Below are 21,966 nucleotides of genomic sequence, written 5' to 3' on the forward strand. Positions count from 1 at the left end.
TTATGATGTGAGATGGACAATTGTTATGAAGTAGTCTGCATCAAGCTTAAGGCTTGCTCAAACTCAGTATAATGACATAGGAGATGAAGAAAATAAAGGAAATATCTAAACTAATTAGGTGCATAGAGGCACTTGACATGCTTGAAAACCTGTCATTTACCCTGGATAAAATATTACTGAGATATAGAGCACATCTATAGTAACAACTAATAAGCCAAACCCTGTTGACAACAGCTAAAGTTACAGGATTGTGAAGCTGAATTAAATAGCTTGCCATCACCAGTGTGTGAATGTGTGTGTGAATGGGTGGATGACTGGATATGTAAAGCGCTTTGGGGTCCTTAGGGACTAGAAAAGCGCTATACAAATACAGGCCATTTACCATTTACCATGTGGACACCGCTAAGTTGATGAGCATGTTACACATTTTCTTTTACTTTTTATTTATTTGTTTTTAGAGCAGAAGCTGCATAAAAGCCAACACATGCAGCTGTCTGTGAGCTCAGTTTTCCCTCACACGTCTGCTCTGTTTCAGTAGCAGCATTTTTCTTTTTGGGTCCTGACTCATGTATGTTTTCTGTTTTGTTTGATTATTTTATTTTGTTGATTTGGAAACAAATTTGTGACCATACTTATGGATCACAGTGACACATAGTGATTAGGCATATGATTTTGTCATGGTCCCCGTGCCTGCTCGGCTGGCCCTGTGTGGCTACATGTTATGTTTTGTCTTTTCTCTCTCTCCTCTCTCTCTGCTCGCTGCCTGGGCGGAGCTCATTGTGAGCTCCCGGCCTCCACCACCTGTAGGCAATCACCTGTGGCTCCTCACCTTGTTTGCTCCCGCTACTTAAGGCAGTGACTGAGAGCACCTCGCCGCTGGACTATTGAATAACGCTCGTCAGTGCTACTTTAGCCTCAGCCAGTTTTGAGCTCTGTCCGTGAAAGTTCCGTGCTAACCCTTGTTCTCTGTATGCAGATTTCTCGTGTTTGGTTTGGAGACTCTGGACGCTTTTCCCGACCCCGCTCTGCACCCCTGGGAACCCTGGCCCCCTTCTCCTTCACCTGTATATAGTGCACCTGGAGTGTGTAAATAAACCTGTTTTTCTGAGATTTCAGTCTGCGCCGAGTCCTCCCTGCTCCTCCGTGACAGAATAGTCCAGCCAACCATGGACTCAGCGGACTCTGCTTCCTCGGCCCCAGCTCCGATTACCTTGGAGGAGCTACTACACCGGCACGAGCAGATGTTAGTCCGGCTCAGTGGAGAGGTGGCCGCCTTGGCTCTGGCCGTCGCCCAACGAACACCACTAGAGGCGAGCCCCCCCGAGGCGAGCCCCCCGGAGCGCCCAGCCTCTGCCTCATCTCCTCAGGTAACATCAGGCTTTGCTGCAAGCGCTGCTGCACCACCTCTCTCCTCTGTGTCTTTGGATAAGCTGTTGCCCACACCTGAGGCATTCACGGGGGAGCTGGGGAAGTGTGCGGGTTTTTTTTTTTTTTTTTTTTGGCCTGTCCCGTTTGGCTCTTTTGCCATCAGAATTGTTGTCTAAAGGCAAAGAAAGATGCCCAACGGATTTACTTTACCAAATTGACCATCCCAGCCTTGCCGTAATGGTCCATTTGATTCACCTTTTATTGTTTATTTTATTTTCACTTACTGAATACGGGACAGACTTGACTGGGGGAAAGAAGGGGAGAAAGAAAGAGGGAAAGAGAAACAGCTGAGAAGAGGGACGGGGGAGAAGGGCAAAAGACAAAAACCAACAGAACGGGCAGAGAAAAAAAATGCATATATCAATCACCTGGATCACCTGCTGAGAAAGAAAAAAGAAAGCAAGCAGAAGAGAACAAGAGTAATAGAATAAACAACATCACAATGATATATGGGAATATGACAGTAAATACTAAATGTTAAACATTATTGTGCAGCACATAAGATCAACAGAACACAGTGTGCTTTGAGGTAGGAGCCAAAAAGGGTGTAGTTTGTGGGTGTGATCACCCGTGTGTACACCTGTGAGCATGGACGCGCTTGTTTTTTGTTTTTTAAAAGGTTCCTTCATGTAATAATCTGCTAGAGGGTGTGGGGGGGCCACAGCCCCGTCCACCAGGGCGTGAAGCAGGTGTGGAGGAGATCAAAACTCCAGACATCCAGAGGCCCCCAGAACACAAGAGACCAAGGAAGACCAACAGAGGGGCAGCTGCGCCACTGTCCCGGAAAGAGCTGAGGAGAGTCCCAGATGAGGGCTCACTCAGCAGCCGCGGAGCAGAAGCCAGGGGGAGTTGCAGTGACGCGCCCGTGAGCTCCGCCGGCAGCCAGCTGCGCCTGAGTGACCGAGCCCCAGGCCGAGAGGCCGGGGGCACCCCACCTCCGAAGTGGCCCGAGCGAGCCCCAGGCTCCAGGCCCCGATAAGCGGCCGCCAAGGAGTGAGCCGGTGTGTACCTGGACGCCCATCCCCGGACACAAAGAACCACCAACGCACCGATGTCTGAGGGGGTCCGCCACTGGCAGGGGAAGTGGTGGTAGGGGGAGATAGGCCTCCAAACCTTGGAGGGCCTGAGATGTCCCCAGAGAGGTGGCGCCTGACACCCAACCTGACATATAGACACAGACATACAGGCACACACAGATACAAACATCCATTCCCACCCTCATGCTCTCATATGCACTTACTCCACACTCACCCAACGTGGAGACAGACATAAAGAGACGTTGTACACACGATCACACTCCCCAAGCGTACTCTACAAACCGGGTCTAGGTGCCCCCGCCCCTGGAGGGGGGAACTGCACCCAGACCCAGGTGGTGTTTCCCTTTTCCCTGCGGTGGGGGGAGGCAGACCGCCCCGACTCCGCAGCAGCAGGAAGGCTCCACACTCCAGACCGCAGTCGGACGGCCAACTCCTCCTCCTAGTCCTAGCCCCCCTGCTCCAGCAGGTCGCAGAGAATGGGGGTGAGAGAAGACTCCAAACCTCCCTCCACCCGCTCATTGTAATGTTGATGCATGTGTGTTCTAAGGTGCATTTAAAACCCAGGAGGGCTTGGAGCTACCTGCCAGAGAGCAGCAGGTAAGCGCATGGTCCCCCCTGCTAGCCCTCAATGTCTACGTGTATTTAAAATTGAGAGGTGGGCAACGATGCCAGGGGTGGGGTGTACACCCTGATGGTACTTTGGACTCCGTGTATCGTGCCCACCCCCAAGATCCTATATGTATGTGTAATGAGAGTGTGAGTAATGTGAATGTCTAAGTTGTGGGATAAAATTGAGGCAGAGGCAGCCAGAAGGGGACGGGGGGGGGGGGGGGGGGTAGCCTCCTCTGCACCCTGGTGACATACCCCTACTCCAAGGCCCTGCATGTGTGGGTGGTTGTGGTGGAGCGGGAAGAGGGAGGCAGCTGGAGATGGGGAGGGAAGGGAGGGAGGGGCAAGTGACCCCTCCCTGGGGCCAGCTCCCCCACTGACCCCAGTAGGCACCCCCATACTCCGCGACCCGCCAGGGAAAGGGGGCCCAGGCCCATCCAGACCGGGCCCAGTGCAGCAGCGCCGCCCGGCCCCACAGAGCCCGGGACAGTCCACCCAACCCCACCACAGAGAAAACTGCACCCACCCCACCATCCACTCATCTTCCAGACTACATAAGACAATAAACACCCAGGCTGAGATCTTCCTCCACCTCTCCTGTATCTCCCCCTCCTGCAGAGGGAGCTCCTGAGGAGTTTTTGATGCAGTGCGCTATGCATTTTCGCCAATTGCCACATGTCTTTTCTAGCGATGAGGTCAAGATCGCCTATTTCGTTCAGCTGTTACGTGACCGTGCTTTGACCTGGGCGCAGGCTCAACTTCAAGCAAACCCTGTAATTACGTATGCTGACTTCCTTTCCAAGTTTAAGGCTGTGTTTGATAAGGGCTCCAGCACAGAAGCCGCCGGTCACCGCTTACTCAACCTTAAACAAGGTAAGCGCAGCATGGCTGATTATTCTGTTGATTTTTGGACCCTGGCAGCGCAAACAAAGTGGGGGCAGGAGGCATTAAGGACCACGTTACTAAACAACATCAACGACGACCTAAAGGACGAATTAATGATGCGTGAACTCCCTCAATCTCTGGAGGCTGTTATGTCGCTGTGTATTCAGGTGGATGATCGGCTGCGTGCGCGCCGGAGCGTGCGGAGGCACGCACCGCGGGAGCCGCGGGCAACAAGAGACCCTTCCCCCGAGTCACGAGGAGCCCGTGAGTACAGCGGGGGCGAGGAAGGAGAGCAGCCGATGCAGATAGGACGCTCCCGCCTTTCACCCGCGGAACGTCAGCGTCTGTTTCTCTGCTGGTGAGTGCCTGTATTGCGGCCGTAAGGGTCACTTTATCTCCACCTGCCTGGCTCTGGCAAAAGAGCGCGCCCACCAGTAATGGAGAGGGTACTGGTGGGCGACCTGTCTGGTAAACACTCCCATCCACGTTTAACATTGCCCGCAAAGCTCATGATACAGACAGCGATTCACCCTCTTTCTGCATTAATAGACTCTGGTGCTGAGCAGAGCTTCATTGATATCTCACTAGCCACAAAGCTGAACGTTGCTACCACAGCTTTGCCTAATCCGCTCCGTGTGTCTGCTTTATCAGGCCAACGTTTGCCAGACATCACTCATATTACTGAACCCTTGTCTCTCACACTCTCCGGTAACCATACTGAAAGGATTAGCTTCTTCGTGTTCAAGACACCGTTTGCACCACTTGTGTTAGGTTACCCCTGGTTGGTGCAACATAACCCCCAGATAGACTGGAAGAAAGAGCGTGTTACGGGGTGGAGTGTGGAATGCCACATGAACTGTCTTAAAACTGCCACCCCCCCCAGTCACTCGGCTAACCACAGTTGAGCCCACAGAGGAGTGCGATTTGTCTGCTGTTCCCTTTGTCTATCACGACCTGGCAGCAGTATTCAGCAAGGACAAAGCAAAAATGCTCCCCCCCACAGGCCCTACGACTGTGCCATTGACCTCCTCCCGGGGGCGCCACTTCCCTCTGGCCGCTTGTATAGTCTCACCCAACCTGAGAGAGAGACAATGGAGAAATACATCACCGACTCGCTGGCCGCGGGCATTATGCGGTCCTCTTCTTCTCCTGTGGGTGCGGGGGTTTTTTTTGTCAGCAAGAAAGAAAAAAACCCTCCGGCCGTGTATAGACTATCGTGGCCTCAACAGAATCACGATCAAAAACAAATACCCGCTGCCCCTTCTCTCCTCTGCCTTTGAACTACTTCAAGGGGCTACAGTGTTCACCAAACTCGATCTGAGAAACGCTTACCACCTAGTGAGGATTCGAAAGGGAGACGAGTGGAAGACGGCATTCAATACACATCTTGGTCATTTTGAGTATTTGGTAATGCCCTTCGGTCTGACGAACGCCCCTGCTGTTTTCCAAGCGCTAGTCAATGATGTCCTCAGGGATTTTATTAACCGCTGTGCTTTTGTCTACCTTGATGACATTCTTGTTTTTTCAAAGACTGTGAAGGAGCACGAAGTCCATGTGAGACAGATTCTCCAGCGCCTGTTGGAGAACAGACTCTTTGTGAAGGCGGAGAAATGTGACTTCCACGTAGACTCAGTGGCGTTCTTGGGGTACATCCATCGCTCAAGGTAATCTGAAGCCTGACCCGGCAAAGGTCCAAACAGTCCTAGACTGGCCCAAGCCCCCAAATCGCCTGCAACTCTAGCGTTTTTTGGGCTTTGCCAATTTCTACAGGCGCTTCATTAAAGATTATAGTAAGATCGCATTGCCTCTCACAAGACTTACTTCCCCGAAGGTGTCGTTTCAGTGGGACCCGCCAGCCCAGGAGGTGTTCGCCTGCCTAAAGGAAAGGTTTGCCACCGCTCCTATCCTTCAACAGCCTGACCTCAACCAACAGTTCGTGGTGGAGGTGGATGCGTCGGAGACGGGGGTTGGGGCAGTCCTGTCTCAGCGCTTTAAAGGTAAACTCCACCCGTGTGCCTTCTTCTCTCGCCGCCTCACACCAGCGGAGCGGAATTACGACATCGGGGACCGGGAGCTGCTGGCTGTGAAACTCTCACTAGAGGAATGGAGGCACTGGCTAGAGGGTGCTGAGCATCCCTTTATTGTATGGACAGACCACAAAAACCTGGAGTACATCCGGTCAGCGAAGCGTCTCAACTCCCGGCAGGCCAGGTGGGCTCTGTTTTTCTCACGGTTTGACTTTTCTCTCACCTACAGGCCCGGGTCACGAAACGTAAAACCTGACGCCCTTTCCCGGCTGTTCACCGTTACGGAGAAAGACCCTGACCCTGAGCCCATCCTCCCCTCCTCCTGCGTGTTCGGAGCAGTCACTTGGGCGATTGAATCCCAAATCCTCGAGGCGCAAGTCACCGAACCCGACCCAGGGACGGGCCCACCAGGGCGGCTTTATGTTCCCACGTCCGTCAGGTCACGTGTTCTCCAGTGGGGTCACACCGCCCGCTTTTCCTGCCACCCTGGACTTCATCGCACGATCTCCTTCTTGCAACGTTACTTCTGGTGGCCCTCCCTGATAAAAGACACTAGAGACTATGTGACCGCCTGTCCCACGTGCGCTCAAAACAAGCGTCCCAACCAACCGCCGTCCGGGTTGCTCCAGCCTCTCCCCACTCCTGGCCGGCCCTGGTCCCACATCGCCCTGGACTTCGTCACGGGGCTGCCGTCCTCTTCAGGTAACACAGTAATACTAACCATTGTGGACCGTGTTTCTAAGGCTGCACATTTTGTTGCCCTCACAAAGCTCCCGACCGCACTGGAGACTGCTCAACTGCTCACGGCACATGTGTTTAGGCTGCACGGCATCCCTGACGACATCGTGTCCGACAGAGGCCCTCAGTTCACCTCGCGGGTTTGGAAAGAGTTCTGCACGACCCTGGGCGCAAAGGTTAGTCTTTCATCTGGTTTTCACCCTCAGACCAACGGACAGACGGAGCGTGCCAACCAGGAGCTGGAAGCTGCCCTTCGCTGTGTTGTCTCCCACAATCAAGGCACCTGGAGCGACCAGTTACCGTGGATTGAGTACGCTCATAACAGCCTCACGTCGTCCGCCACGGGAATGTCGTCGTTCGAGGCTTCTCTGGGGTACCAACCGCCGCTGTTTCCTGCTCTTGAAGGCGAGCATGCGGTCCCCTCTCTGCAACACCACCTCCGAAGGTGCCGTCGGGCCTGGCGTACTACCAGAGCGGCCCTGCTCCGAACTAAGGAGCGAAACAAGGCCCTCGCTGATCGCTGTTGGACCCCTGCCCCTGCATACGCCGTGGGTCAGAAGGTATGGCTGTCCACTCGCTTTGTGCCTATTCGCGCTGAGTCTAAGAAACTGGCGCCCACCTTCCTTGGGCCTTTTGAAATTGACTCTGTTGTCAACCCGGTGTCTGTTCGCCTGAAGCTGCCGCGCAATATGCGCATACACAACGTCTTCCATGTCTCTCAGGTCAAGCCCGTGCTCTCCAGCCCGCTGTGCCCCCCTCTTAGGGCCCCTCCGCCCGCCCAGCTTGTGGATGGTCAGGAGGTGTACGCCATCACTCGTATTATGGACTCTCGGCGCCGGGGACGGGGTTTCCAGTACCTGGTGGATTGGGAGGGCTACGGGCCGGAGGAACGATCCTGGGTGCCCCGGTCGGCTGTCCTGGCCAAGGAGTTGATCCGGGACTTCCATCGTCGGTATCTGGGTAAGCCTGGTGGGTCGCCGGGAGGCTCCCGTTGAGGGGGGGGGGGGGTACTGTCATGGTCCCCGTGCCTGCTCGGCTGGCCCTGTGTGGCTACATGTTATGTTTTGTCTTTTCTCTCTCTCCTCTCTCTCTGCTCGCTGCCTGGGCGGAGCTCATTGTGAGCTCCCGGCCTCCACCACCTGTAGGCAATCACCTGTGGCTCCTCACCTTGTTTGCTCCCGCTACTTAAGGCAGTGACTGAGAGCACCTCGCCGCTGGATTATTGAATAACGCTCGTCAGTGCTACTTTAGCCTCAGCCAGTTTTGAGCTCTGTCCGTGAAAGTTCCGTGCTAACCCTTGTTCTCTGTATGCAGATTTCTCGTGTTTGGTTTGGAGACTCTGGACGCTTTTCCCGACCCCGCTCTGCACCCCTGGGAACCCTGGCCCCCTTCTCCTTCACCTGTATATAGTGCACCTGGAGTGTGTAAATAAACCTGTTTTTCTGAGATTTCAGTCTGCGCCGAGTCCTCCCTGCTCCTCCGTGACAGATTTACAAATGCCCAGTTTTAGAATTGTGAGCAATTCAAAGTTTAAAAAAAAAAATATATATATATATATATAAAACCCTAATTTCAAAGTTTGAAATATGTAAGATGTGTGAGATGTGTGAATTCTTTGAAAAACTAGAAATTATCTAAAAATGCCTCAAGTGAGAATGTAATGTTGCATCTATAGAGAAGAAAAAAAAATCTTGCTGGAAGTGATCACCTTGCCAAAACAATTGGCACTTTGCACATGTGCAGGACATCAAAAAGACAATTATATTGTCACAAAAGGAAATAATTTTGCAGATCAAGCAGCAAAACAGGCTGCACTCTACCAACAGCAGCCCAGGCCCTGATGTAATGTAGGTGGCCTCAGCACAGGACCTAATGTTGTGTCGATGGCCTCAGCCAGCAGTACATGCCATTGTGTGCTGCAGATTGCCTCTACCAACAGAAGATCAGGCCCTGGTGTGATGTAAAGGGCCTAGGAAAGCAGCACAGTCCCTGTTGCAATGTTGATGGCCTTAGCTAGCATCAAAGGCCCTCATGCAATGTAGATGGCCTAAGCAAGCAGCACAGGCCCTGATGATGTGTAGATGGCCTCAGCCAGCATCACACACCCTGGTGTAATGTAGATGGCCTTGGCTATCAGCACAGGCCCTGCTATGATGTTGATGGCCTTAGCTAGCATCACCGGCCCTGCTGTAATGTATGTGGCCTCAGCCATGAGCATAGGCCCTGGTGTAATGTAGATGGCATCAGCCTGCAGCACAGGCCCTAGTGTAATGTAGATGGCCTTACCTAGCAACAAAGGCCCTGGTGTGATGTTGATGGTCTTAGCTAGCAGCACAGGCCCTGGTGTAATGCAGATGGCCTCAGCGAGCAGCACATGCCCTGGTGTGCTCTAGATGGCCTTGGCTATCAGCACAGGCCCTGCTATGGTGTTTATGGCATCAGTCATCAACACAGCTCCTGGTGCAATTAAGATGGCCTCAACCAGCAGCACAGGCCCTGATGTTGTATAGATGGCCTCAGCCAACAGCACATGCCCTGGTGTGATGCAGATGGCTTCTACCAACAGAAGCTCAGGCCCTGTTGTGATTTAAATGGCCCAAGAAAGCACCACAGGCCCTGTTGCAATGTTGATGGTCTTAGCTAGCAGCACAGGCCCTGATGTTTTGTAGATGGCCTCAGCCAGCAGCACAGGCCCTGTTGTGCTGTAGATGACCTCTACCAACAGAAACCCAGCCCCTGATGTTGTGAAGAACGCCTCAAGCAGCAGCACAGGCCATGGTGTAATGTAGATGGCCTCAGCCAGCACCACAGGACCTGGTATAATTTAGAAGGCTTCATTTAAGAAACACCAGGAAGACTGAAGCTTACCGCATTGATCAAGCAGGACTCTTGATCTTCACCAGCAGCTCCCTCACACAGAAATCTTTAGAGCTCCATCGTAGGCCCAGCTCAGAAGATGGATAAAGCCAGCATTTCATGAACACTGTGATGAGACCTTTGGTTTGTGTAATGTTATAAATACTCAGATACTCCCCAGAGGCTGTTACATAAAGATATTATATTCAGTCCTGTAGAAAGTTATATATTAAAAAATATATTATCCTCTCTGGTTACTCTGGTATGAATACCTCTGAATCATCAAACTGTGAAAGAATTCCAGATCACAAGTTTGTAGTTCGACATACAAGTGACGACCTTTGACTTTCATCAGGTTTTATTTAATTGTGTCAGAGAAAATCAAATGTGCTCTTCATGCAGCTGAGTACATCAAGTGTTTAAAACGGAAGCTTTGCAGGTCTGACATCAGCAGCTCTCTGAAACACCATACTCAGGTCTTGTTAATGCTGGCATATAGTGACACAGTTACATGGGTGATTAATCCTTTTGACTTTTTGTCTTTAACTTTATCAATAAAACAGCTGCAGCTTTCACTGACAGCACATGTGGTACTTTGTGCTGTTTTCATCAGTTAATTTTCTGAGGGATTAATAAATAAGTCTAATCTAATAACTGTAATTGCAGCGAAACCAATGTACTCATGAACAAATAAAACATTGAAAAAAGTCAAACAATAACATTTTTAAGTTATCTGAGTGACTTATATATTACGTTAAACCTGAGTAGCGAAAGACTGTATGGGGTTGAAAACGATGTGCCGGGACTTTGCTCTTCTCCCCTGCTCAGATATTTGAAGTTTACATAGCTACATTCTCGCCTGAAAACAAGTTTATTTTGCGACTCAGAAAGAGTAATAAGTGTAATATTAAAACTTAGATGCCACCATTGTTGGAAACTGGAATTGGCTGGTCCGCGCTATGAATTCTGGCATATGGTCTTTCAATTTTGTTGTTCAGGTGGAAAATCAGGAGAAATTCGGGAGAATGGTGTCTCCGGGATATTTTTGGGAGGGACACTGAAATTTGGGATTCTCCCGGAAATATCGGGAGGGTTGGCATGTATGCTGTCAGTGGATCATGCGGGGGAATCATTGTGTTACTTTTCTAATCCTAACTCTCAGCCACCCAAGCTATTAAGATGGCTAAAAAAGATAACTCACATGTAAAATTTCGGTTCAGTTCAAGTTTCATAATTAATCAAATTGAATGTAATTACAAAAGAGACTTTAAAAGCTGGTAAAGTTAAAGGTTTTATTAAACAGAAAATCTTAACAACTACATTAAACATGAATTACTATAAGTAGAAAACTGTAATATTTAATTAGCGTGAACTCAATTTATGAATTGCGTCAGAAATCCATCAGGCCCATATTAAACCTCACTCATCTTAATATCATTAAGATGAGTATCAAGTAATATCAAGTAATATCAATAAATTGAAATTCAAATGTGAGTGGGAACTAGTCAAAGGAATCATGCCAATAAACAGTCATTACATGTATTGTGTTCAGTTTCTTTTCAGGCAAGGAGTTTATGTTTTTGATACAAATGTAATCCATTTTGCAAATTAAGCAATTTTTTTTACATGCTCAGTTAGATGATGACATTTAAAACAGTTCCTTAGTACGAATCAACCCGAACTTACATTGCAGGTGATTTTTTTCATGTATTAGTGTCTTAGTTCAAAACAGTGTATCTATTTTAGTAGGCATTCCATACTGCTCAAGTTAATTTTATTAAGTGGAAACAAGTGCAAATAGTGATTAAGTTGGCACAACATTTTACTTGCTTATATCTTTTTGAAAACAGTTTCCAGATTTATTTATTTTTTAATATTATTGCCAGCTCTTTCAACATGTGAGTATAACTTTTCAGTTTATCTCAGGGACTTCTAGGACCTCAGTTCCTATTTATTATATGGCTTGTTTCCCAAGATGCAATCCATCTCAGACACGATGGAAAGGGTCATCTTTGGAAGAACCTGTAAAACAAACACAAAGCATTACCATGACTTAAAATCTTTTATTATTTTTTATTAGCTTTTTAAATAAAGAGCTTTGGCAAAATTAGGTGGTAAAATTTTGTATTGTGATATAAATACAGTACAATAATAGCAAGAACTCCAACACTCAAATCACTACCACTCGGCAACTAAGAAATTAGGAATAGTAGGAAAGAAACACTTGCTTTTAAGGGGACAAAACATAAACATCTGGCAGAACTAGGCTCAGGAAGGGGCAGCCATCTGTCTGGAGTGTTTGGAAATGAGGGAGTTAATACCTAGTTGATCTATTCCTTCTTTGTACACTGTAAAATCCAATGTTGTGTTTAATTAAAAATATTAAGTAGACTGAACTCAGTTTTTATTAATTTGTTAAGTAAGTTAAGAGTTTTTTATTTTAAAAAAAACACGAATTATCTCAGTTTATTTGAGTTGTCTTAAGAAAGAAAAACTAAGCTGCAAATTTTGCTTCTTTTGCTTCTCTTCTTTAATCCATATAAACGTTTATGACCTGTATATTCTTAACCCCTGTATTTTTTAAAAAAAAACTTTAATGCTTAATGGTAGCTTTTTTAATGCTTTTAATCGTAGCTTTTTTTTAATGCTTTATGATAGTTTCAGTGCATCTGTGGCATCTATTAATGTCAAATCTAGCCTTTCTTCAGCAACATAGGTAAACTGCTTTTATATTTAATGAAGATTTCTCTTTAATTACATTGTAAATGATAGTAATATTAATATTATTAACAATAGTATTTGTTTTGTTAAAAAATGTGTTTAGACACAAGTTTTGTTGTGAAAGTCCAGAGCCATAAACCAGATTAGTGGCCTGTTAAATGGTTAAAGTCTATGTTGGCTTTATAGTTGAAAATAATTTAGCTTGTCCTTCTAAAGAATTAATTTAATTCCACAGTTGAGTCGTCAGAAACATTTTGCGGTTACATAAAAACACTGCCATATGTTTTATCTGGTCATTGTACTTAGAAACTTTATATATTTGAAGTTAGCTTTTAACAAGCATGTAATGATTATATTTAAATTAGGTTGTTTAAGAAAAACAAACACTACACATTTAGACACAGTAGTAGATGGTGTTTTTAAATGACTTTTTAAAAACATTAATAAGTACTATATAAGCTAGTCTAATTTGGTTGCATGAGGTCTACATTGACCTTTTGTGTTATAAGTTGTAACAGTTGCACAGCCATTAAGAATCAAATCAGCTTCTAAATAATTTTAGAGTTTTTTCTCCCTCTGCTTGCTTCTTACTGTCTTTGAGGCTTGGGACCAGCACTCCCCACATTGCATCCTTACAAGTCTAGAAAAGGAACTGTTGGACAGAAAAACATCAACTGAGTGATATGTATTTTGGTTTTCCAATATATTAGTAATTGTCATTTATATTAATCAGGAAAGTTGTTTCTTTACTGATCTGTTCCTGTCTTCTTTGTGTTACGACTGTTCTATGCTGTTGCTGATGACTCCAGCTAATTCTACAGGCATGCTGTTTAAGTAAATACAAACAACAACAGTTTGGGTCTGCATCACTTGAAAGATCATATCCCACAAATTTAGTTTAGAGAGTCCACATTGTCTACACTGTATAAAGTGAAGTCTGCAAGTTTTTAAACAATGAAATTTGTTTTGTGCCCAAATTATCCTGAATCATCAAAATGAAAAGTTATTGGCCATGTTTGCATAGCCCATTTTAATAATATCCAGTCATGACATTATTATGTGTCGGGTGGTGGTAAGGGCTATCCAGACTGACTTTGTGACATTGAATGTCACCTCTCCAGTGGGGAGGGAGCCTGCGATTGTCTAAATTGGGGTCTTGTCAAGGTTTTGGGTCATTTTGACTCAGCATTTTAAGTTTCTTGTATTTTGGTATTTTTCGGTGTCATAATTTATGTTCAGATTCTTTAGTTGCGCTGTTTTGATTATTATTATTCTTTCAGTCTGTCTCTCAGTGTCAAGTCTGCGTCTTTGTAAATTGTTTCTTGTTTCCTGTTTTACTTTGAAGGTCCATGACTTATGTCAGTGTATTCGGTGTTACTTCCCTCTGTCTTGTTAGCCCTAATTTCTCCCAGGTGTGTTTCCCTCCTGTTTCCCATTTTCTGATTACTCAACTGTGTATTTAAGCCCCTTGCTTGCCTTTGCCCTCTGTTGTGTTGTTAATGTTTGCTACCCTCTGGCGACAGTGGGAAGGAAAAACTCCCTTTTAACAGGAAGAAACCTCCAGCAGAACCAAAGTGCTTGCTCATAGGGGGTCATATGATTGTTGGGTTTTTCTCTGTATCTACTATTATACGATCTACTGTACAATATAAAATGCCTTGAGGCAACTGTTGTTGTGATTTGGCGCTATATAGATAAAACTGAATTGAATTGAACTGACTGATTTTAATGCCTTACAAGAAGTGTTGTTAATTATTCTTTTTGAATCATACTTGCAAACAAACTACACCCTTTTTGGCTGCTACCTCAAAGAACACTGTGCGCTGTCGATCTTACGTGCTGCACAATAATATTTAATATTTAGTATTTACTGTTATATTCACATAGATCATCGCGATGATGTTGTTTATTGTATTGCTCTCTTTTTCTTTGCTTGTTTTCTCTTTTTTCCTTCTCAACAGGTGATCCAGGTGATTGATATATGTATTTTTTGTTTGTTTGTTTGGTTGGTTTTTGGTTTTTGCTCTTTATCACTGTCCCTCTTCCCCGCTCTTTTTCTTTCCCTCTTTCTTTCTCCCTTTTCTTTTCCCCAGTCAAGTCTGTCCCGTGTTCAGCAAATGAAAATAAAATAAACAATAAAAGCAAAGGTGAATCAAGTAGACCAATACGGCAAGGCTGGGACGGTCCATTTGGTAAAGTAAATCCGTTGGGCATCTTTCTTTGCCTTTAGACAACAATTCTAATGGCAAAAGAACCAAACGGGACAGGCAAAAAAAAAAAAAAAAAAAGAAGAATCATACTTGTATATATTAATATAACATTATAATATATAATTTTTATTTCACTTTTCCTCTGACATACAGGAGCACATATCCAGTACAGTAAAGCTGAACTGCTTGTGGTTCTAAACCACAGAAAACTGTTCACCCTTGCTGACAAAGACCAGGACTCAATGCCCCCTAACATCCAGAGGAACACGGACTCCATCTTCATTATACCACCGCTGAAGTGGCGTAGGCCAGCGATCCCCAACCCCCGGGCCTCGGACCGGTACCGGTCCGTGAGTCATTTGGTACCGGGCCGCGAGAGTTGAGGCTCAGGTGTGAAATGTATAGTTTTCAGGGGTTTTATCGGTTTTCAGCGTTATTTTGTTATCGTTTTTATCGTTTACTCAGTTTTCCTGGGTCTTTTCACGTGTGTTATGAATAAATTTTCTTTTATTCGGTACAGGTACTACTTTTATTTTGTTGTATTTATCCGCGACACCTTAAAGGCGTGAAATTATTGTCGGGCAAAAAAGGTTGGGGACCGCTGGCGTAGGCGACAGAGGCACAGGAAACAGAAGAGGGGGAAGAGAGCAGGGGCTGAGGACTAAGCTAAGAGCTAACTCACACAGACTGACTATTCTGACTCTCTTCCTCACCAATTCACGGTCACTATACAACAACTGCGGATCACCTCACACCATTGGGATTACTGTGTTATGATCATCACAGAGACTTGGCTGGACTCTTTTACCCCAGACACTGCGATTGAATTAGACGGCCACGCTACGCTCAGAGAGGACAGGAACAAAGAGTAAGAAGCACAGAGGAGGTCTGCTGGTGTATGTGAACAATACCAACACCACAGTTAAAGTTGTCCACTGCTGTCTGAACAGAGAATATATGATGGTACAGTGTAGAGCCTTCTAGTTGCCAAGAGAGCTCACAGTGATAACAATAATAGCAGTTTAAGTGCCACTGCACGCTAATGCTAAAGTTAGCCATGGAGCTAATTCAGCGCTACATTAATCATGACCCCAGATCAGAGAGAAAACCCACAGAATAGAAATAGAATAGTGTCCTATTCCATTATTCCTAGCGGAGGTATTCAGCTGAACGGGCCTGCTTTGAACACTCTAAATTTTCCAGAGTAAACGATTCGGACCCCACGGGACACTCAACCAAGAGCACCGAGGTGGCAGGGGCTGGGACAGATGTGGCAGACCGTCAGCTCATTCCCAAGATCCAACTACGAGCTTTTTAACTGCAGAAACTTTAAGATACGCCATTAGAGCTGCAATTACCGCGGCTACTGGCACCAGATTGCCCTCCAGTGGATCCTTGTTAAAGGATTTAAAGTGTACTCATTCCAATTACAGGCCTTGAAAAAGTCCTGTATTGTTATTTTTCGTCACTACATCCCCAAGTCGGGAGTGGGTAATTTGCACTCTGCTGCCTTCCTTGGATGTGGTAGCTGTTTTTCAGGCTCCCTCTTCAGAATTGAACCCTGATTCCCCGTTACCCGTGGTCACCATTAAAGGCACATAAAGTACCACTTGCTAGGGCAGACATTCAAATTAATGTCTCATTTGAACACTCTAATTCAAATGAGTGGAGGGCCAGCAATTTGCTCCAGGTTATCTAGAGCAGGATGTGTCAAACTCCAGGCCTCGAGGGCCGGTGTCCTGCAGGTTTTAGATCTCACCCTGGGTTAACACACCTGAATCAAATGATTAGTACATTACCAGGCCTCTGGAGAACTGGAAGTAATTTAGCCATTTAAATCAGCTGTGTTGGATCAAGGACACATCTAAAACCTGCAGGACACTGGCCTTCGAGGCCCGGAGTTCGACACCTGTGCTCTAGAGTAAACAAAGCGGCCGGGGTGCCCCAGAGGGGATCACCACCCCCTCCAACCGTTGTGCTGGACCTCCTGATCGGCACTAGAGGCAAGCCTGCGGACCGTTGGAATGGACTGCCGAAGGCACCGGCACCAGTGCACTGGGGACGGCCCTCCGATGACAGGCCACGTTTGCCAGTCAATCTGAGTGGGAGGGAAGGCCGGTAGGGAGGTAGGCTGGAAGAGGAGGCTGCCGTGGCAGCCTGTCGCTCTCCCCTTGCCATCCCAGTGCCATCGAAACCCGGCTACGGGTGTATGCTTAAAAAGGTGGCCCCCATAAATGATGGGGGCCACCTTTGCTAGTCCTTACCCTTAAACTGCTCATCCAGAGAGGGGAGAAAAAAAAGGCCATAACCAAGGCAGCGATTTGGCTTCCTGTTTACAGCGTCTGTTCATAGTTACAGTCTACTCCTAGTTCACTTTATAAGCCCTTCATTGCCTACTTCTTCGCCAGGTGCCAGTCATAGTAGTTCCAGCTGTCAGTGTGTGTATCAGCCCCACCCTTTGTATATACTGTTTTAATCAGTCCAAGTGTACTTGTGTAGATATCCCCACGTCATAATCACTGCCTTCACTTAGCCACTGAACTAGTGTGTATTGAGGTTTTTCACTTGCTGTAATAAATGGTAAATGGACTGGTTCTGACATAGCGCTTTTCTACTTTTCTACTCTTTTTCTACTCTGTCCGAGCACTCAAAGCGCTTTATACAGCTAATTCATTCACCCAATCACACCCATTCACACAAGCACTTCTAAGCTTAAGTGCTAAGGTCAAGGGAGCTTGCAAAGAAAAGCGTCTGGACTTCTTTAAGTTACTTGAAGACGTTTCACCTCTCATCAGAGAAGCTTCTTCAGTTCTAAGGTCAAATGGTGGGGAGTCCCAGATTTAAACCTAGTGGGAGTATCCCCCCACAGAGGGACAAAAGGACCCCCTGATGGTCCTCTAATCGCCTGAGCCAAGGTGTGAAACTGGGTGTGGGTCCCAATCAGCCAGAGTTTCGGATGAGCTCATTGTGAAACCTGGCCCAGGATGTGAGTGGGCGTTAAGGCGTCTGGGGAGGGAACTCAAAACTGGATTATAGATGGCAGACAGTTGGAGTCGTAAACCATCGCCTCTGTTCAAAGATGGTCGCTCACAGTGGACACAGATGGCTTCTTTCACTCCTCTTTCAAACCATCTGTCCTCTCTGTCAAAAATGTGAACATTGGCATCCTCGAAAGAGTGTTAAGATGCAGATGGACTGCTGAGTCTTGTCCTGTGGAGGTGGTTCTTCTGTGTTGTGCCATCCGCTTGTGAAGTGGCTGTTTGGTCTCTCCAATGTAGAGGTCTGGGCATTCCTCGCTGCACTGTACATCATTGTTAAGTCTGTGTTTTGGCGTTTTGTCTTTCGGGTGAACCAGTTTTTGTCTGAGCGTGTTGCTGGGTCTGAAATGCACCAGGATGTCATGCTTGGAGAAAACTCTCCTGAATTTTTCTGATACACCGGCTACATAGGGGATGACAATGTTGTTGCGTCTGTCTTTCTTATCCTCCCTCGCTGGTAGGGATGGGTATCGTTTAGGTTTTATCCAATACCGGTGCCAAACCGGTACTTTTGAAACGGTGCCGGTGCTTAAACGGTGCTCAAACCGGTGCTTAAAGAATGGAGAACACAAAATTGGTCGAAAAACCTCTCACGTTCAGCTGTTTTTTTTGTAAAAAGATAACAATGTTAGCCTTTTCTGCAGCTATAGGGCATATATGGTATCACTCTTGGCTGGAAGCAGTGCTTAAACAATGGAAAAAACACAAACTTTGTCCAAAAACCTCTCATGTTTAACTGTTTTCCACTTTTTCTTTGGTCATTTTAGCCTTTTTGGCCAGGGTGAAGGGAGTATCTGCCATCAAACAAGAAGACAGCTGCATGTAACTACGACGGTGTTTGCTAGGTCACCTTACATGCATTAATTTAATACCGTGGTTAGCCTACTCAACGTAAATTACACACGAACAACATTAAGCTACTCACGCAGAGAAGAACGGCTGCTGCTGCCATCATCATCCATCATCATTTCAGCTACACTGGCAGGGCTAGGGGCCAGGACTCTACTCTTCGGATTTTTGGGGGATGTTGCTAACTCCGGGTCCGATAACAGGCACCACACCCGCAGTAGATGTGCTCGGTGTGGTCTTGCAGCAAGCTATCAAATACGGCGCATTTTTTGGCTTTTTCATCAGATTCTAGGTGTTACCTCCTTTGCACAGTATCACCTTAAAACACTTGTTGCAGGCGTTTGCATATTTTGCTGTGAAGTACAGCCAGAGTTTTGACCGCTTCGCCTTGGGCATTTTTAATCTGTAGCTCTGCTCTAAAAGAACGTACGTACCTGGACCCACCTACTATCCTCGGAAACGTAAAATGATTGGCTAGAATTCAAAGTATGTGACATCTGAGGAAAAAAAAGCACCGAAATAAAGCACCGAAATGTGCGCTGCTTTTTGGTCTGGTTACTACCGTTTATGTCAGAACCGGTGCCATGATACCGGTACCCATCCCTACTCGCTTGTGTCTGATCTTCTTTTCTGTGCCTCTTTGCTGACTTTAAGAACGCCCATTTAGGATAGCCGCACGTTTTGAGTGTTTCCTTTACATGTGTGTGTTCCTTCTTTTTTCCTTCAGGCTTAGAGGGAAAATGTTCTGCCCGGTGTTGTAGGGTCCTAATTTTGAGTTCCCTCCCCAGACGCCTTAACGCCCACTCACATCCTGACACAATCTGACCTCAGGAATTCACATGGTTTCACAATGAGCTCACCCGAAACTCTAGCTGATTGGGACCCACACCCAGTTTCACACCTTGGCTCAGGCGATTAGAGGATCATCAGGGGGTCCTTTTGTCCCTCTGTGGGGGGATACTCCCACTAGGTTTAAATCTGGGACTCCCCACCATTTGACCTTAGAACTGAAGAAGCTTCTCGGATGAGAGGTGAAACGTCTTCAAGTAACTTAAAGAAGTCCAGACGCTTTTCTTTGCAAGCTCCTTTGACTACGATGACCGAGATCCTTCACAGACTTAAGTGCTAAGTATCTAGTACACATTTACACTCCGATGGATGCATCGGAGAGCAACATGGGATTAATATCTTGCCCAACGATATTTGGCATGCAGACTGGAGCAGCCTGGGATCGAACCACCGACTTTCTGGTTAGTGGCTGATCCGCTCTGCCACCTGAGCTACAGCCACCCCCTAGTAACGTTCATTTGTTGTTGTTTTTTTTCCAAAATCTTTTTTATTGGTTTTCTTATTAACATCAAACATACATAAAACATAAGTATCATTACATAAACAATCACAGAACAGAACAGAACAGTACAATATATGTACAAGTTTAGAGCAGATATGGGAGATATAGGAGGAGGCCATCTCTCCCAGATTACTTATTAGTCTATTGTCACAGCTGCCGGGGCGAGCTGCGTGGTGTTGGAGGAAAAGGACCCAAAATACAGGCAATGACTGAGATCATACGAAACGGGGTTAGGGGCAGAGAGACGCAGACTAAGGAACAGAACACCATGAAACGCAGACGAGCCGACAAGGAACGCAGACCGACACCCACTATATATACACACACACAAGGAGACCAGGTAATGACACACAGGTGGGAAGCACAGCTGATCCTAATACACAAGACAACCGGAGGATACAAGCCGAACACAGTGACAACAGACACAGACCTTCAAAGTAAAACATGAAATCCACAACACGAACTCAGGGACACAAACAGGGCACAGGGAGGACACAGAATACCAAAAACAGAATAAACTAGAACAGAAGACAATCATCATACTAAACAGAAAACGCTGGGTCAACGACCCAGGACCGTGACATAGTAGGGGTGCAACAATACTCGTATCGGTATTGAACCGTTCGATACAGTGCTTTCGGTTCGGTACGCATATGTATCGAACAATACAAAATTTTTAATTTATTTTATCAACTTTTCTTCTGACGATGCTGTCTGTGTTGACAGCTCAGTGGATCTGCGTTCGACTACTCCGCCTAGGCTGCACTGTCGAGCGCAGATCAACTGAGCGCAGCGCAAGCTAGCGAGACAGAAGTTAAGCTCATTGCAACATGGCAACTGCCTCAACGCTAGCCGAAATTCAACCTCCCCCACCCTCATTTAGATCTGGTGTTTGGAACTATTTTAGTTTTCATGTGAAGTATGACCCTGATGGTAAGCGCGTCATGGACAAAAGTAAAACAGTATGTCGGATGTGCCACGCAATGCTCAATTACATTGGTGGGAACTAGTGAGTTAGCGCAGTTAGCTCGTTAATGTGTTGACGCCGTCCAGCCCCACACATGGGACGGTAACTCATTAACGGAGATTTGCAGCGTTATGGCGTTAATGTCATTTTAACAGGATTAACGCTGACAACACTAGTGGGAACACAATGAATAGGACTGCACATTTACGCCGACATCATCCTAGTGCAAAGACAAGTGGAAGCAGACAAAAACAACAAGCAGGCATGCTACAAACTTTACCTGAGTCATTTAGACAGCCGTTAGCACATGATTCTCCTCATGGGGACCTGATATGTTTAATATGCTGCTGAGAATATAGCCCAGAAGAAGGGTATAGTAGAGCTTTTATTTTGGAAAGAGCCATTTCTCTGTAATAAACTCTCTTTTCCAAAGATGAGTGATTTCTCAATCAGAAACTGTACTTTTGAGTTAAATATATATATTTATATTTTTAATAAATGACAAATTAAAAAGGCATGAACATTTTTTTGTATCGAAAAAATATCGAACCATGACACCAAAGTATCAAACCGAACCGAACCGTGATTCATAACAATGCAAGCCTCGGACACCCTCAGTTATAATAAAGTTTATTTTTTGTTCTCTCGTACCACTGTGTGTGTGTTCTGCGCCTGGGTCCAGCTTGTGCGTGGAACTTTGGTTCATGACAGTGTCTGCAGCAGTGAACCAGCTCTTGTGCTTTAGTCCATTGATCTTCAGTGATATCAATACCCAGTTCCTCGCTCCAAGCATTCCTCAAATGTTCCAATGTAGTTGTGTTTTCGATTTATGAAAATTGATTGTAGATCTTGGAAATAGCTCCTGTCTTTAGCGGGTTCACCAGGAACAGGTCATCTGAAGCGAGCCTTTGTGGTTCATTGGGAAAGGATGGAAACGTTTCTTTAATAAAGTGACATATTTGTAAGTACTTGAAAAAAATCTCTGTTTTCTATGGAGAATTTTTGCTGAAGGTGTTGAAACGAAGGAAAATTATTATCAATAAACAGATCCTTTAATTGTGTCTATCCCTTTGGAAGTCCATAGCTGGAATGTGGATCTTGAGAACAATGTGTGTCCTTGATTATGAATTAATGGAATAAAGATTGAACATTGGCACCAATGAAAATGCCTCCTAATCTGAGACCAAATTTTTAGTGAGTTGGGCACTACCGGATTTTTACATTTATGCTTACCCAGATCTGAATTTGAA

At 46.2% G+C, this 21,966-nt stretch overlaps 1 protein-coding gene and 2 long non-coding RNA genes across 3 annotated transcripts in view; 2 read left to right on the plus strand and 1 right to left on the minus strand.

The window, feature by feature from the left end:
- Positions 1–410: 410 nt before the first annotated feature.
- LOC146684482 (uncharacterized) lies at positions 411–1,110 on the plus strand. Its single transcript, XR_014917246.1, has 2 exons — positions 411–897; positions 977–1,110. It is a non-coding gene; the product is annotated as an uncharacterized LOC146684482 (long non-coding RNA).
- Positions 1,111–7,736: 6,626 nt separating this feature from the next.
- Positions 7,737–8,172, plus strand: LOC146684483 (uncharacterized). The gene is made up of 2 exons (XR_014917326.1): positions 7,737–7,959; positions 8,039–8,172. It is a non-coding gene; the product is annotated as an uncharacterized LOC146684483 (long non-coding RNA).
- A 2,781-nt stretch (positions 8,173–10,953) lies between these two features.
- The window catches only part of LOC146684484 (voltage-gated potassium channel subunit beta-2-like), a 258,771-nt gene continuing 247,758 nt past the window's right edge, over positions 10,954–21,966 (minus strand). The window contains exon 15 of the mRNA XM_085444737.1: positions 10,954–11,602. Coding sequence (XP_085300863.1) covers positions 11,528–11,602 — 75 coding nt within the window. The 3' untranslated portion in view covers positions 10,954–11,527. The remainder of the gene's footprint in view (positions 11,603–21,966) is intronic.

Source organism: Copadichromis virginalis, linkage group LG20 (genome assembly GCF_057382275.1).
Source record: "Copadichromis virginalis isolate Kocher_CV1m ecotype Utaka linkage group LG20, C_Virginalis_male_GT1.1, whole genome shotgun sequence".
Lineage (NCBI taxonomy): Eukaryota > Metazoa > Chordata > Actinopteri > Cichliformes > Cichlidae > Copadichromis > Copadichromis virginalis.